At 37.4% G+C, this 18,614-nt stretch overlaps 1 protein-coding gene across 1 annotated transcript in view; it reads right to left on the bottom strand.

Moving 5' to 3' along the window:
- Positions 1 to 12,684: 12,684 nt before the first annotated feature.
- LOC132989314 (deoxynucleoside triphosphate triphosphohydrolase SAMHD1-like) overlaps positions 12,685 to 18,614 on the bottom strand; it is a 67,240-nt gene continuing 61,310 nt past the window's right edge. Inside the window, exons 21-23 of the mRNA XM_061056864.1 lie at positions 15,423 to 15,527; positions 15,187 to 15,296; positions 12,685 to 13,750 (exon numbers count right to left, since the gene is read on the bottom strand). Of these exons, the coding sequence (XP_060912847.1) occupies positions 13,735 to 13,750; positions 15,187 to 15,296; positions 15,423 to 15,527 (231 nt within the window). The 3' untranslated portion in view covers positions 12,685 to 13,734. The remainder of the gene's footprint in view (positions 13,751 to 15,186; positions 15,297 to 15,422; positions 15,528 to 18,614) is intronic.

The raw sequence follows: 18,614 nt of genomic DNA, 5'->3' as shown, positions 1-18,614 counted from the left end.
CTTGTAAAAAATCTCTTATTCATGTTGTCCTGTCATCTTAACAGTATGTGAATACTCACTTCACTGGAATAAGTGAACTACACTACCAGGGTATTGAGATAGTATAAGCTGCACACAAGATGAAGTGAGCATGAAAACAAAACAAAAAAGATGGTAGAAAAAATGTAGGCCTTAAATTTGTTTGGAGCTAAAAAACTCCAAAATACAAAAAGCCAATATCAGCAGTCAAGAAGTACGTATTGCTGAAAGATAAAACACTTTGTTCGGCTGACAGAAAAGAACACTGGTCTCAATTATCTAGTGATCAGTGAACATCTACTGCAGTTGGGTGAACCGGTTAGAGGACAATCTAAAAATAGCTGTTATACATTCAGATAGCCTCATGATAACCTGCAACTACACTTCAAGAAGAAGAGAAGTAAAACTACAACTGAACAGTATTTTGTAGTTGTGTAATGTGATTGTTGTACCATTCATCGATCAGATATTTGAGCACCCATATTCTTATCTTAAAGTTGTATAGTGGGGGCGTCTATGTCTTGGCGGTTATGTCCCACACTCCATGTATGGTGTCTATTTGCTGCATGTCACCCCCACTCTCTCCTCCCAACATTTCCTGTCTCTCTTCAGCCTGTCTGAAAGTCTGAAATGATAGGACTCTTCAGTGCCCAAAACATTAAAAAAATGTTTCTTTTTTTCTATAACTCGTGTGATCTCTAGTTTATTTTAATGTATCTCTCCAGGCTGCCCATTTCCTTATTGGTTAGGTTTTTGTTTTCTTACTTAGCTCTAAACATTGGAGAGGAGGACTGTAACAGTTTGTGTCACTTTGTGACTATAAGTCTTAAATACATCATGTCAAAAATAATAATAATAGTTTTTTGTCTTGTGGACAAGTCATGAACACAAACGCACGTTATTTTGAAAAATACATTTTTAACTATATGAAACTGAAAAGAACAAGAAGACCCTAAGCTCTTTGTAATACGTTAATGAACACAAGTTCAAGGTTGTCTTTATTATCCTTCCGAGAGGGCAATTTGTCTTGCAGTCAGCAGTAAAATAAATTAAATGCACACATACATACAGCCTCCAATCAGTATACAACATAGAATGGACAATAAATAAATAAATACAGTAGATAAGAAACCGATGAAAACAGAAGCAACACAGTCATTCAGAAAGGTAATGGCAGCAGGGACAAATGAGTTTCTCATCCTCCTTGTCCTGCATGCTGGAAGGCTGAATCTGCGGCCTGACGGCAGCAATTTATAATCCTTGGACAGAGGATGACTTTGATCTCCCAAGATTGACTTAGCCTTCTTCAGCCACTTCACTTTATATAAATGAGAAAGGTGAGAGAGGGACGATCCTGTGTTTCTGCCACACAATTTAACAATGCTCTGCAATTTGTTGCGATTCTTAATACTGAGTGACCGGTACCAGGTCACCATGCAGAAAGTTAAAACCGATTCAATGGATCAAGAATAACACATCTTCATAAAAGTGCTGTCAGCATTAAAATTTCACACTTTTTTGTAAACAGCTTCACTTTGGCGCTCAAAGGTGTGTTTATCATCAATGATGGTCCCCAGGTACTTGTATTGATGGCCAACCTCAACAGCCTGGTTATTTATAAAAAACAAATAAAAACCTGTCGTTTGACAGCCCTGAATAAAATGTGAACTTACTCTGAAGTTAAGTGACATTAAACAGTAATAAAAAGTCTTATCTGACCCTCTCCTGCTGAGTGTTTTCTTCTTTCAGATGTATTTTCTATTTAAGTTCATGAACCATCATGAAAACAGTCTGATCTGAATATACAGCTCAGTGTTTATGGACTCTCTGTAGTAAATATAATGAGAAACTTTTGATCTTTCATAAACATCTTTCCTCAAGTTCTGTGGATTGGGTTTTGAACAAAAAGGAGAAAATGCTCCTGTTAACAATGATTTGTCATTGTTTCATGATATGATATTTATCTGAACTCTTTTAAAAGCAGCAACATGTGATTTGTTTTAATCGCTCATCTCCTGCTGCTTCCTGTTCTACCACCGGATAAAAATGCAAAGTATTCTGCAAATTCAAATTTATTTAAATTTATTTACCTGGCCAGCTGATTTGCTTCGAAGCATCCTATTGGCCAAATAGTACATATGGCGCCTTATTTAAACTGCTCTAGCCTGCCTCCTTTTGCTGCTCCCTCCCTAAAGCAGCATTTGCAACCCTCCTCCTCCCCACCTCCTCCTTTTTCTGCTATTGTGACTTAATCAGTGTCATGCTTGTCATTGATGCTTGCTCTGGGTGTTTGCTGCTTATCTCCTTGCCTTATAGCTTGTATGCATGGGAAGGGCAGGAATGTGTGCTGTTCCTGCCTAATGCTTTCCACGTAAGTGCGTGGAAGGGCAGGGAGATCCCTCACAGAGACATACTGCCAAATATAAATAATTGCGTCATCACTAGTTTATTTTAATGTATCTCTCCACGCTGCCCATTCGCTCAGTCGTTAGGTGTTTTGTTTTTTTACTTAATGTTTGTTGTAAAATGTGTTCTTAGCAGCTGTAAACATTGGAGAGGAGCATTGTAAGCAGAAAGCTGAAGGTAAACAAGTTCAACCTGAAACTATTGGAATCATTAGACACCTGACAGAACACAATAAAAGAAACATTGGACACACCTGTCCTTTAAAAACAAAGAACAGCAGTAAAGAACACTCCTAGCTCTTATGTGATCAAAGTTTCCCCATAATTACATTCCTAATGATCGCCCTCACATCTCCATTGTTACAGAACAACAATCCTCCTAATGTTGGAATGAAGAAAGTTCATTCACTGACATCTGTCATAAACAGATGAAACCTTCACTCTGAAACCAGCAGTTGCAATAAAGAAAATGATGAAAGTAAAAGTTAACTCGTGGCTTCACAATACTAAGACCAAAACACAAAGATATGCATGCATGCATACAAGCTATGCATGGAGCCCGCATTAGCACACACATTCAAGTGCATAGGAGTACACTCTTTTTAGTGCACACCTAAAATATAAATCCATGAATGCACTCTGAATTTTAAATTTCTGACAGAAATTGGAATTTCCTCATAGTTGCTTTTATTAAATATTTCATGTTGTAGATAATTTCATGCACGTACAATCGTTCTATTTTTATAATAACTTCATTTCTACTTCATCTGTTAGTCACTGTATGATTCAGCAATTCAAGTGAGACATTTTTTTAAAAGTTGGAAAAATGTTATACAAATTTTAAGAACATTTTGTTTGTAATCCAACCTGAATCCATCACTCGACTTGAGAATACCAAAGAAAAAAAGAACTATAAACTATACGACACATGAAATAATCCTGCATGAAACACTTTTAAAATAGCAGCTTTTTTACAATCCCTACAAAATAAATGTGAAACCAAGCCCGGCGGCCGCAGCAGCCTAGACACAAGACCGGCCTGTCAGCAGCAGCCGTCTCGCCGCTATATTTATATTTTTTCACCATTATCAGCTTTCTTCATAGAGCCTGTTAGCATAGCTTCCAAGAAATATGGCGGACGTTAAGTTTCGATTCTGGGAGCGAGTTCCCACCCACTGATCAGTGATTGGTCTGCAGCTTCAGTGGTCGAAAATATGAGGAACTAGCGTTGTAGTTTCACCCTGCTAACCGCAACAGCTTCCACTGGAAGCTCCTTTTCAGACTTAGAAATACAAAGATTTCCCATCTCAGGGGAAAATGAGGGCGGGATGCACGACCATTCAAAAATACTACCAGGTTTCTGATGATACAAAGCTTAATGCAAATGGGTGAAGTATACCTTTAAACTTACATCACTAGTTTATTTTAATGTATCTCTCCACGCTGCCCATTCGATCAGTCGTTAGGTGTTTTGTTTTTTTACTTAATGTTTGTTGTAAAATGTGCTCTTAGCAGCTCTAAACATTGGAGAGGAGCATTGTAAGCAGAAAGCTGAAGGTAAACAAGTTCAACCTGAAACTATTGGAATCATTAGACACCTGACAGAACACAATAAAAGAAACATTGGACACACCTGTCCTTTAAAAACAAAGAGCAGCAGTAAAGAACACTCCTAGCTCTTATGTGATCAAAGTTTCCCCATAATTACATTCCTAATGATCGCCCTCACATCTCCATTGTTACAGAACAACAATCCACCTAATGTTGGAATGAAGAAAGTTCATTCACTGACATCTGTCATAAACAGATGAAACCTTCACTCTGAAACCAGCAGTTGCAATAAAGAAAATGATGAAAATAAAAGTTAACTCGTGGCTTCACAATACTAAGACCAAAACACAGATAGATTAGATTAGATATGAGATCTTCTTTCAGATGTATTTTCTATTTAAGTTCATGAACCATCATTAAAACAGTCTGATCTGAACATACAGCTCAGTGTTTATGGACTCTCTGTAGTAAATATAATGAGAAACTTTTGGTCTTTCATAAATATCTTTCCTCAAGTTCTGTGGATTGGGTTTTGAACAAAAAGGAGAAAATGGTCCTGTTAACAATGATTTGTCATTGTTTCATGATTTTAACTCTTTTAAAAGCAGCAACATGTGATTTGTTTTAATCGCTCATCTCCTGCTGCTTCCTGTTCTACCACCAGATAAAAATGCAAAGTATTCAGCTTTGCAAAATTTATTTACCTACCCCCCCCCCCCCCCCCCCCCCCCCCACACACACACACACACACACACCAAACAACAACGACACATGAACATTATTGTCAGTCTCTAACAGCATGAACACTAGAATAACATCTCCTTCATACAGTAATATGAATGTGTCTAAATAAAGTTAAAACATCTTCTAAATGTTTATAGAGAGCTTATAAAATAGTGCAAAGTTAACCGGAAGAATAAATACTGTTAAGTTCATCAAAAATGATTTTCAAGAAATGAAGATCCCAAAAACCGTTGGCTGAAATTGAAACAGATCTTGAGAAAATCTGGAATAGAAAATGCAAATAGATGTGTGGTACCTTCCACTCTTTAATCAAACATAGGTACATAGGTAAATTCCGATTAACACTTCTCTTAATTCTCTACTCATGTTCGGATAAAACCCCTGCTGCGATCTGCAACACAATATTTTTATACTTAAGATAAAAGTTTAGAATGATAGGATTTAAGAAATAAATCAGTATTAGAAGTTACTTTTGAAGAAACATTTAGAGTCTTGATAAAGGATAAATACTGAAAATATTGACCCTGTCTCCCAGAAATGGAGCGTAGCGTTAGTTCAGGCAGGCCACGGAGTCACGATCTGTTATCATGCCAGAGTTTCGGTAACAGCTGATCTCACGCAAGTCGCATCAGCTGATGGCCAGCTGATTTGCCTCGAAGCATCCTATTGGCCAAATAGTACATATGCCACCTTATTTAAACTGCTCTAGCCTGCCTCCTTTTGCTGCTCCCTCCCTAAAGCAGCATTTGCAACCCTCCTCCTCCCCACCTCCTCCTTTTTCTGCTATTGTGACTTAATCAGTGTCATGCTTGTCATTGATGCTTGCTCTGGGTGTTTGCTGCTTATCTCCCTGCCTTATAGCTTGTATGCACGGGAAGGGCAGGAATGTGTGCTGTTCCTGCCTAATGCTTTCCACGTAAGCGCGTGGAAGGGCAGGGAGATCCCTCACAGAGACATACTGCCAAATATAAATAATTGTGTCAAAGTATTCTTTTTACAAAGTGGTGCTGACTGAAATCTCTCCAAAATATACAGTATAGAAGTAGATATAAAGTAATAAAAACATTTACAGACATATTTACTTCAACACGAGGCCATTTCCTCAACTGATTCAGAAATTTCTTCCAGAAAACAGACTCTATAACCCTTTTCACACATACGGAAATCTCCTGAAAAACTAGGAGAAAAAAGGAGATTTGGCTACCCGGAGGTTCTTTAGGCTATGTGTGAACACAAACAGCCGCATTTTTCGCTCTGACTTTACCCGGAGTTTATCCGGCCAGACCCCTAGTATTTTATCCGCAGAAAATCCAAGTGAGCTGATATCTGAACACGGCCGCATATACTCCGGAGATTTCAACTCGAACTCACCTCGAGCCAATGGGACGAGAATGACGTTTATATACAGTGACTGACCGGCTAAAGTGTCTGCCCGCGACCACTACGATCTCCGTGCATGTGATTAAACGGCTGCATTATGTTTTCTGTTCGTCAGTATGTTGTTCTCCACTCTCTTGTGGATGTTGTCATTCCATTGGATTACACATAGCATTGATATAAAGGCAAATAGTCTCATTATAAAGTCGTGCAGAGGACTCTGTTGCTACGGCCGCTACTTCCGCGTTGTTTATTTACGTCACGTCTTGCCTCGGGAAATCCCCCGAGCCCCCTCCCCTCTGACAGGGATAGTCCCCCGCTGTGAGGAGCATATATGAACGGCTAGGTCAGGAGAATCTCCGAAGAAGTCCTCCTGTGATTATGTAGATATTATCCGGAGTACATAATGTGAAAAAGGTCTGTATGTCTGTATCCATAGGCAAACAGTGAGAGCACCGACACCGAGTGAGTTCCCACCCACTGATCTGTGATTGGTCTGTCAGACCGGCCTGTCAGCAGCAGCCGTCTCGCCGCTATATTTATATTTTTTCACCATTATCAGCTTTCTTCATAGAGCCTGTTAGCATAGCTTCCAAGCAATATGGCGGACGTTAAGTTTCGATTCTGGGAGCGAGTTCCCACCCACTGATCTGTGATTGGTCTGCAGCTTCAGTGGTCGAAAATATGAGGAACTAGCGTTGTAGTTTCACCCTGCTAACCGCAACAGCTTCCACTGGAAGCTCCTTTTCAGACTTAGAAAAAACAAAGATTTCCCATCTCAGGGGGAAATGAGGGCGGGATGCACGACCATTCAAAAATACTACCAGGTTTCTAATGATACAAAGCTTAATGCAAATGGGTGAAGTATACTTTTAAACTTATATCACTAGTTTATTTTAATGTATCTCTCCACGCTGCCCATTCGCTCAGTCGTTAGGTGTTTTGTTTTTTTACTTAATGTTTGTTGTAAAATGTGCTCTTAGCAGCTCTAAACATTGGAGAGGAGCATTGTAAGCAGAAAGCTGAAGGTAAACAAGTTCAACCTGAAACTACTGGAATCATTAGACACCTGACAGAACACAATAAAAGAAACATTGGACACACCTGTCCTTTAAAAACAAAGAGCAGCAGTAAAGAACACTCCTAGCTCTTATGTGATCAAAGTTTCCCCATAATTACATTCCTAATGATCGCCCTCACATCTCTATTGTTACAGAACAACAATCCTCCTAATGTTGGAATGAAGAAAGTTCATTCACTGACATCTGTCATAAACAGATGAAACCTTCACTCTGAAACCAGCAGTTGCAATAAAGAAAATGATGAAAATAAAAGTTAACTCGTGGCTTCACAATACTAAGATTTTCTGTTTAAGTTCATGAACCATCATGAAAACAGTCTGATCTGAATGTACAGTTCAGTGTTTATGGACTCTCTGTAGTAAATATAATGAGAAACTTTTGGTCTTTCATAAACATCTTTCCTCAAGTTCTGTGGATTGGGTTTTGAACAAAAAGGAGAAAATGGTCCTGTTAACAATGATTTGTCATTGTTTCATGATATGATATTTATCTGAACTCTTTTAAAAGCAGCAACATGTGATTTGTTTTAATCGCTCATCTCCTGCTGCTTCCTGTTCTACCACCAGATAAAAATGCAAAGTATTCAGCTTTGCAAAATTTATTTACCTACCCCCCCCCCCACACACACACACACACACACACCAAACAACAACGACACATGAACATTATTGTCAGTCTCTAACAGCATGAACACTAGAATAACATCTCCTTCATACAGTAATATGAATGTGTCTAAATAAAGTTAAAACATCTTCTAAATGTTTATAGAGAGCTTATAAAATAGTGCAAAGTTAACCGGAAGAATAAATACTGTTAAGTTCATCAAAAATGATTTTCAAGAAATGAAGAGCCCAAAAACCGTTGGCTGAAATTGAAACAGATCTTGAGAAAATCTGGAATAGAAAATGCAAATAGATGTGTGGTACCTTCCACTCTTTAATCAAACATAGGTACATAGGTAAATTACTATTAACACTTCTCTTAATTCTCTACTCATGTTCGGATAAAACCCCTGCTGTGATCTGCAACACAATATTTTTATACTTAAGATAAAAGTTTAGAATGACAGGATTTAAGAAATAAATCAGTATTAGAAGTTACTTTTGAAGAAACATTTAGAGTCTTGATAAAGGATAAATACTGGAAATATTGACCCTGTCTCCCAGAAATGGAGCGTAGCGTTAGTTCAGGCAGGCCACGGAGTCACGATCTGTTATCATGCCAGAGTTTCGGTAACAGCTGATCTCACGCAAGTCGCATCAGCTGATGGCCAGCTGATTTGCTTCGAAGCATCCTATTGGCCAAATAGTACATATGCCGCCTTATTTAAACTGCTCTAGCCTGCCTCCTTTTGCTGCTCCCTCCCTAAAGCAGCATTTGCAACCCTCCTCCTCCCCACCTCCTCCTTTTTCTGCTATTGTGACTTAATCAGTGTCATGCTTGTCATTGATGCTTGCTCTGGGTGTTTGCTGCTTATCTCCCTGCCTTATAGCCTGTATGCACGGGAAGGGCAGGAATGTGTGCTGTTCCTGCCTAATGCTTTCCACGTAAGCGCGTGGAAGGGCAGGGAGATCCCTCACAGAGACATACCGCCAAATATAAATAATTGTGTCAAAGTATTCTTTGTACAAAGTGGTGCTGACTGAAATCTCTCCAAAATATACAGTATAGAAGTAGAAATAAAGTAATAAAAACATTTACAGACATATTTACTTCAACACATGAGGCCATTTCCTCACCTGATTCAGAAATTTCTTCCAGAATTGATCTTGGAAATTCCTGGCAGAAAACAGACTCTATAACCCTTTTCACACATACGGAAATCTCCTGAAAAACTAGGAGAAAAAAGGAGATTTGGCTACCCGGAGGTTCTTTAGGCTATGTGTGAACGCAAACAGCCGCATTTTTCGCTCTGACTTTACCCGGAGTTTTCCGGCCAGACCCCTAGTATTTTATCCGCAGAAAATCCGAGTGAGCTGATATCTGAACACGGCCGCATATACTCCGGAGATTTCAACTCGAGCTCACCTCGAGCCAATGGGACGAGAATGACGTTTATATACAGTGACTGACCGGCTAAAGTGTCTGCCCGTGACCACTACGATCTCCGTGCATGTGATTAAACGGCTGCATTATGTTTTCTGTTCGTCAGTATGTTGTTCTCCACTCTCTTGTGGATGTTGTCATTCCATTGGATTACACATAGCATTGATATAAAGGCAAATAGTCTCATTATAAAGTCGTGCAGAGGACTCTGTTGCTACGGCCGCTACTTCCGCGTTGTTTATTTACGTCACGTCTTGCCTCGGGAAATCCCCCGAGCCCCCTCCCCTCTGACAGGGATAGTCCCCCGCTGTGAGGAGCATATATGAACGGCTAGGTCAGGAGAATCTCCGGAGAAGTCCTCCTGTGATTATGTAGATATTATCCGGAGTACATAATGTGAAAAAGGTCTGTATGTCTGTATCCATAGGCAAACAGTGAGAGCACCGACACCGAGTGAGTTCCCACCCACTGATCTGTGATTGGTCTGTCAGACCGGCCTGTCAGCAGCAGCCGTCTCGCCGCTATATTTATATTTTTTCGCCATGAAATAATCCTGCATGAAACACTTTTAAAATAGCAGCTTTTTTACAGTCCCCACAAAAAATAAATGTGAAACCAAGAGAAGAAGAGATTAAAAAAGTACATGCATGTTCAGAGTGTCATCACTTCTCGTTGACTAAACCTGTGTTTGTTAGCCAACAGTAGTTGTAAGCCAGCTTATTAAAGGCTTAATATGCAATTTTTCACACTTAAATGTAATAGAAATCAAGTATATCCTCTGAAAATAACTCTGTGAGTCGTGACTGTCTACAATGGGTGTAACACCCGAGTCCCACTGTCTGTGATGCTTTCCGAGTTTTCCAAGTCCTATCTTCAGTTTGTTTACATAGTCGGGACGGCCGGCTGGCTCATCCCCTCGTGTATAAAAGTTGTTTAATTGAGGGACGAGAGAAAAGAAGAATAACATTCCGTACTCACTGCTTAATTGAATGTCACGTAAGCGTTTCTAGATCACGGTCATTTCGTGTAAATTTACATGCAGTGTGAAGATACGAGCATGATAAAGATTGCTAGCATTAGCATGCTAACACAACAATGCAGCACAAGTTGTTTTGGTTTCATGCTGGTGATCAAGGGCGACATCTGCTGGATCAAAAAATCGCATATAAAGCCTTTAAGGAGCAACAAGAGGTAGTGTGAAAAATGTTGCACGTGTAACCTGCTCTGTAGATAGAGTTACACCTATACTCTATGTGAGAACTGCAAATAAATCAAACGGCCACAAGATGACAGTGTTGCTCAACTCTCCATGGTTTAATGTGCTCTCACTATTTGATGAAATGAATGCTCTGCTGGAGAAAGAACAGGTACTGATCTTTTTTTTTGTACACTGAAAGGAAACATAAGAAACCCTCAGACTGTAAAATATTGTTTTATTCTATGATGACGAAAATGTCCAGCATGTAAAGGAGGTGAACATCTGCACTAGTTTTATATTTGGTAGATGTTTTTTGGTATGAATTTGTCTTCTATCCAAAAATAAAAGATGAGACTATAATATATGACCTCCAGTAACATCCAGAATGAGCACATTACAGATGTGTGTCTATCAATGCGACATCTCCTACTTTTTCTTGTGAGATTACTTCTGATTGCAGACATAGAAAGTTGTTTGAAGATAATATCTATGTTAACATATCTCACTTTGTTATCTTACTTCCATAAAGAATTGGTTTTCTTAATTTCATCAGGACGATATGACTTCATTCCCAGGTCAGGTATCTTTATAGGGCTTATAAATATCCATTTTTATCATCTAATTTCTGCCGAGGTTTAAGTTTTGTTTTAAACTGAAAGAAGGATGTCAAAGTCAAACTGATTCTCCGTGCAGCAACACAGATCAAACTTAAATGACAAATGTCACCTCATGTTAGTATAACTATTGATTTTTTAAAAAGTCAATGATGTACTAAGACTCTAATATCTAATACTTTTTTATGCTACTGATTTTGCCATGTTCACAAATTCACAAATCAGTAGTCAAAAAAATCACAAATCAACATAAAGCAAATGAACATAACGTAAGGACAAAGGAACGCAAACTCTGAGTTCACATGTTTGTACACAGGATCTGATGCTGTTTCAAAAGTTGATCCTCTTTGTAGATGTTGTGAATGATTTTAGCTGATGACAAATAGGAAATATTACAGATCTTGATAAATATTGTTAAACCAATCAGAATAATTTCAAGTAAGTTTCTAAAATTGTTTTTAAACTATCATTAATACATGTGTTGTATTGGAAATAATGCATAATATATCAACAAAATAAGAATGAAGTAAGGTGAAAGGTCCATTTTACACTCACATCGAGGTTTTTCGTTGTTTACTATAGCAGGTCACATTGGATCTAGATTTAGCCATCTAGTTTTTTCTGTGCATGAGGAGTTACCAATGTAAACCTCCATAAATGATGATGTTTTCTTTTCATTTTATTTGTTTTTTATTCATTAATTTCCCTATTTTTTTTTTCTCATAACATTCCATAATCTCAACTGAACTCTGCTTAAATCAGATAGAAAGCATTTAATCCAAACTCCACACACTGTTTCTGTTGATGCAAATGAGCAAATGATGTAAGTTGATGATTACTGTGTCCTACAAATAAACTTAACATGATGTGATGAAATAGGCAGTCGACATTAACTCAACCTGTGAAGAATGTGAGGGCAGTAAACAAACATTTAAAGAACAGATTAAAAACAGTATAAAGTAGTTGGCAGTTATGATGAAGTAATGAATGTCAATGAATGAATGAATGAATGTTAATGACTTTGCCAATTACACACACAACTCCCATTAAACTATTTTATCTATCTTTGAAAGTCTTGGCTGCCTGTTTGTCTTCATATTGATTTTATTATTGTCTAAAGCACTTGGGCCTCCCACCAGATTAACTTTTCAGAGTTGATTTTAGTTTATGAACCAGGACGACCCCTCAGGTCTTCTTCTTCTTCTCTGGTTCTTCTTTTAGTTGTTCCACCGAGCAGAACAAAAACCTTTTGTGATTCTGCGTTTAGCTGCTCTGAGACTTTGGAACAGACTTCAGAGGATCAGAGAATATTGAGATTTTTAAACACAATTTAAAAAACTAATTTATTCAGTCTGGCTTTTCTATATGACTTAATCATTTTATGGCTTTTTATTTACTATGTTTTTATCAATATTATTAATCTCTACTTTTAAATTTACATTTTAGTGTTTGATTTAAGGTTTTTAGTATTTATATGTATTAATCATTGTGCTGATTTTATTTCTTATTGCTGTGCACTAGTCTCTCAATGATTTTTACAAACTACTTCTTGTCAGTCACTTTTCCACTCCTTTGTAAAGCACTTTGAACTGCAATTAAATTTGTACGATACATAATTAGATGCATATGGTTTGATAGACTACACAATGTTGAACTCAGGATTTTCTCTGATGTTTATTTTGAATATATGCAGATTTTATCAGATATGAACCCATCACAACAGGAATACACTTGAAAGGTTCTCATAGATGCATTATGTAAGAACCAATCGTCAAACAATTATAGCTTCACTTAAAGTGTGTCATACATTTAAACACATTCATCATAAATCGAAGAAAGGTAGTTGATGGATACATTTAAAAAGATATTGTTTCATTCCAATTTCAAGTTTTTAGATGCAAATAAAGGTTTTCACAAGTTCCAGTTTTTAAAGTAAGAATCATAAACTCAAAAGAAGATGACATTATAAAACATGCCCAAAATAAGACTCATTTTAAAACAGATTAAAATTGAATAGTGATAATAAATGCTGCAGATACAAAGTAATATAATATAAGATAATACCAGTCACCAAAACATCACTTATGATCATCTCTCATTAAACACCACTCAAAGACAAATAATCTAATCTCATGTCCTCAATCTTCAAACGATTAACCTCAAAACTAAAACACCACTGAGTATTATAAATCCCTAAATAAAACCACAAGTGAAATATTCACTCCATTACACATGTTGGGAGTGCTATACATCTTTCCCCAACCAAAAAGAATACACAACCTACAAAGAAGCATAAATGTGACCAAAAGCTGAATCAATTCAGAAACATGCAGTTTATATATTCAGTTTGAGACAATGATTGTTGGATTTCAATAATGGCTTTCTTTACCTAAATGGTATTCAACAGCCATACAGCTGCTAGCTGTGTAAGTATCCAGTGTTATGTGTGTCTATGTATCAGTTTATATTATTATATATTATGATTTATCTTTGTCCTCAATAAAAACATGTTGTATGTTGTTGGAACTTATGCAGATGCAGAAGGGAGTCAACAATTTAAAACAACAATACAACATGTATATGATAAAAGCTAGAAAAAACATGAGTCCTGGGTCTGAATAAGAAATAATTCTGTGTTATTCATGTTGTTGAGTCATTTCCATGGCCTTTTAATTACCCTCAGGTCCAAGCAGATTTGGCTACATCTTGAACTTCCTGCATGTTAATAAAGACACAAAAGTACATCTGTTTAAAGAAAGCAGTGCAGAGTAAACCTAGTGAGAGATAAACTGAAGAAGAAATGATTCTATTTAACAAACAATCTAACATTCAACTTATTTTAAAGATAAACAATGTACTCATCATGCAGATCCATCATCTCACTGGTGAGGATTTTCAGTTTTTTTAAATCTCAAGTAATAAAATACAGAGATCGACGTACTTTATTTTTTTTTCTTACTTTATCTTAGGATATATTTTAATATTAGGTTTGTATTCATATTAAATGTGTTTTCCCCTCTAAATTAATAAATTTTTTGCAACAAACAACTTTAATCTGCTCAACATCCACTCGATATTCCATTATTTACAGGAGATCAGCACAGAATCAGCAGCAAGCGGCTGTACACATTATTAAAACGAAGCCATGAGAAGCTTCAGTTTTCATATGAGCAAGAAGAGGATGTGATACAGCTCTCGTTTTTGCTGTGTTGTGACGTTCAAACTGAGTGCACACCTACAGTCTATCGCGCATGCCCTATCTCTCGCTGTGTCGCGCAAGCAGCATTTTTTATTTTTTAGATTTATTTTTGGGCTTTTAGCGCCTCTAATGGAGAGACAGGACAGTGTACAGAGTCGGAAATCAGGAAGAGAGAGTAGGGCACGACACAGGAAAGGAGCCACAGGTTGGATTTGAACCTGGGTCGCCCGCTTGGAAGACTTTAGCCGCCATACATGGGGCGCGCGCACTAACCACTGCGCCACCAGCGCCCCAACATGACAAATTATAATTAAAAAGGGACATTTCACTATCATAAGCTCAGTGCACGGAGCTGGAAAACACTGATATGACAGTTAGCTGCTGGGGAGTCACACTTACTGCCCACTGCTTACTGAGGGTCCACACCATTGACTTTTTGTATTATTGACAATACGGTCCACACTAACACTCGTTTGGGACGTTTGGACATTTCTATCCTTAGGTGTGTTCTAACGGTTGATATTATGTTTCAAATGGGGACTGTTTTAGCTGCATTTGTTCGTCACAGTTAACAGAGCAATTTATTCTGTTTATTGTCGGACTTCAGTACGGAAACCTGACTGACTGTCTTAGACTTGCTGTCTAACCTGGACGCAAACCAGGACAGAGGACCAATAACATGTTATAGTGTGACTCAGTTCGGCAGTATTTTGATTTAGAAAATGATAATAAAAGTACTTTATGTAGGCACTCAGCAGATTGTAGATCACATGTTCAACCATGTTAAATAAACTGTACTCAATGTTGACTGTTTTCTCTTTACTTTTGCCAAGTCAACTGGTCTGAATATATATTTGATGTTTTATGTTTAATCAACAGCAAGTTAGTCGAGATAGTATGCTTTAACATCTTAATATTCAACTATTATCTAAGGATTGGAAAATCATTGTACCACTGTTCAAAGTGCTGTCTGGCAGCCTCCACACTCTTCTCATCATCAATCTTCTTACAGAAGACCCTGATCAGCTGCTCAGAATAGATCGTTGTGCCAATCCTGGATGCCTGTAAAGAATGACAGCAGCTTTAATTTGAGAGTTATGGTGACATAAGCTGCCTTACAAATAATAAACAGTAGAAATATTGAATGATTGCGATAAAAAATTGTTTTAATCAATAATTAGTTCTGACATTTTCTATGGACATTGGCTTTGCCACGTCAGGCTCATATTTGCTGTAGAAATGCATATGTTCGACAGGGTTCTTGTCTTTCATGCCGTAGTCCATGTTAATGACCTAAAAAGAAGGTCGAGAGTAAAATGTGTGCCATAACAAATTCTGCAACATCTTCCAAATCAAAACATCAGCAAAACTGAAGATTTTACAAAAAAAGTGAGATGAAAGTAAAAAAAAAAAAACACCTGGATTTCAAAGTCCTCTGGTGTCAGGTTGTCTTCTTCCTTGTCAGGGAGGGGTTGAGCCAATGTTTTTTTCCATTTTTTTTCCAGCTTCAGGTTCTTAAAAGGAAGCAGAAAAAAATGAGAACAATGAGAAAGGATAGATTAAATGTTTTTTGCGTTTTACATTTTATGTAAGCAACTTGGAATTCAATTCTTATTCACTCAAAAAACTGCACCAACTTAGTGTAGATACTTTTGACTGTAGGGCGGCACGGTATGATTTACGCATCATTTTTGCTATGTGTACAAGTGCTATGGTAACACATCACATGCAGTGTATGACGATGAACTGTTCTTTGCTTAGAAGTTACTGTCACAGGGCTCTTGATGCAGACTAGTTGTCGCTTTGAATGTATAAGGGGTTCTTATTTGAAAAAGAAAATAGACTTGAAGGCCCCAATGATAATACAAATTGTAATAGTATGAACCTCAAAGGTTATCGCAGTTTCCCCAATATCATGCAGCATTAGTTCACTGAGGGATTTTGTATTGTAAGACATTTCAAGCTGCTATCCAATTCACATTACATTTCAAAGAGAACTGTTCAATAGTGTTGTTGTTCATGTTAAATGTAAAAACACGGGCAAGATAAAATACTGGAGACAGCAGAGAATGTGATGTGCACTTATTCTATTGACTGAAAATGAGCACATTATCCAGCTTTGTGATAACAGTGCATTAGATCATGTGTAATAAATGTAATGAAACACAAGAACACACACTTACTTTCCAATCCTTGATGGTCTTCTTTGGCTTTCTCTCACCAACAAACTTGTAGATCTTTCGAGAGACAATATTTTGCAGAATCTCTCTTGCCTCTTGTAACTCAGGACTGGAAGAGTTGAGTATTTCCTCAAACACGTTGTCTAAAAGAGTAACAGAGTAACAAGCAAACTATAAATAATTACACACAAAAATTAGTGAATTTAATTCACACACACTCAATACATTTTAAGACTTGGCATGTTAATTTATAAGTCATTACAACTTATTTAACATGATCTGGTTTATTTATTTTTTTAACATGTGCATAATAAAAAAAATGGACAAAGTAGCATAACAGTAAATGACTTCGCAACAGAGCCACTAACCTGACAGAAAGCAGCATCTAAGTGTTTTTCCAAAAAGTATTGAAATATGTCACTGTTACTTAAATAATAATAATAAATACTGGACTGGATTTGTGAACTCCTCAAACATTCAAAAATTCCTTTTCAGATTGTTGGGTGTAGTGCATTATTTAAAACAATGTCTTGATATTCCTGTAGTCTGAATTTGCTTCAATGTTAAACATGAGCTAACAGCACACATTTAAATCTACACACCTGTGAGCTTTGTGTAGGCCTCCATGTTCTTAAAGGCTGTAGAGAGAGTGAACATCCTCCCTCCTGATCCTTCAATCTGAATGTAGTCGTCTGCTTTCAAAAAAGCCTCTGCAATCCTGTATGTTCATATCAAACATATTATTACTGATGAGATAGTGAATCATGATGCAGATTGAATAATCGAAATCAGAAGGAGACCAATCTTATATTTGGAGTACTAAGATCTGAAGGTAGACACTTACATTTCTTGTAAGATTTGGCTTACTCTGTGCTGACAGGCTCTTTTGTGGAGACAGTGTCTTGTGTAGAACAAGTCGTACATATGGCCCTCCTCCTGTTGAGGTTAGGACTGTAGTTTAGTCATAAATAACAACATTATCAGTTTGCTTTCAATTATCTGTTTACAAGCTCAAGTTTGTCAGCACCTTGTCTCTGGTGCAGATAGTGTTCCTGCCTTCAACCTTACACACTCTGGCAAACTGCATGAAGCGATGAAAGTCAAAGTTGTTCTTGATCCCCAGGTAGGAAGAGTCCCTGAGTAGAGGCAGATTGAGGCAAGGTAAAGAAAATAGGTGTATAAAGTGAAACTGAATTTACTGGAGAGTTTTGTAGCCTATCATTTAAAATAATCAGGAGAATAATGCATTGTTCAGGGTAAAAAAAAGTGCTGTAGCGGTCTTCATCACTAAGTGAATTGCTCTACAGCACTTCATTAAAACCTGACCTGGCCAAGTAGTCAAACTTGTCCACATCAACGCCGTTTTTTTTGTTGGACACAATTTCGTAGAGGAAGGACTTTTCTTCTTTACGCCCTTTGTACGGCCACTGCAGGGATGACGACACAAAGCGAATCAGGACAAGTTTTATTGACACGTATGTTGTTGTCAATGAATTTACACTGCATAGAAAAAATATGTAGGACCATTCCTCAAAACAGAGATAAAGCTAAAATATGAACACAATAATCTATGTACAAGCAAAAGCATGACAAAATAAACAGCAGGTCCAATTTCAATTGGAGGTCTAGGCAGAAGAAAAACTTTTTCACGATTAAAAAAAAAAGGACTCTTCTTGTCCACCTTTATACTGAGGAGATGTTACAAAATAGTGACATTAGTGACATTGCTGTAGGACACAGACTGATTTATGCACAGATGGGGTTAACTTGCCTTCTTGCCTTCAGCAATCTTCTCCTTAATGATTTTCAAATCTTCAGGTTTCAGTTTGTATTTCTTCTTCATCTCTTGTTCAAGCTTACTCTGTTCCTGTAATATTTACAGTTAGGGATGTAAAGATTAATCGTGATAAATCGATTCAAAGATGTCAAGATTCACATCGGTACTCTGAAAAATGAATCGCAATAATATCGTGAGCATCAGCAGCTGTAGAGCAAGATTTTGAAATTGAGGACGCACCACCCTCTTTTAAATCGGAGGTGTGGAAGCATTTTAGCTTCCCCAAGACAGAAAATGAAAGATGTGAGAAGATAACAGACGAGACAAAAACTGTGTGTAAATATTGCAAGAAGACAGAAAACTACACAAATAGCACAACCAATATTTGCAGAGTAGATCTCAAAACGTGTGTATGTAAGAAAC

The sequence above is a fragment of the Labrus mixtus genome, chromosome 15 (assembly GCF_963584025.1).
Source record: "Labrus mixtus chromosome 15, fLabMix1.1, whole genome shotgun sequence".
NCBI lineage: Eukaryota > Metazoa > Chordata > Actinopteri > Labriformes > Labridae > Labrus > Labrus mixtus.
Note: the sequence above shows the minus strand (reverse complement) of the source record. Positions and strands in the feature narration are given on the sequence as shown.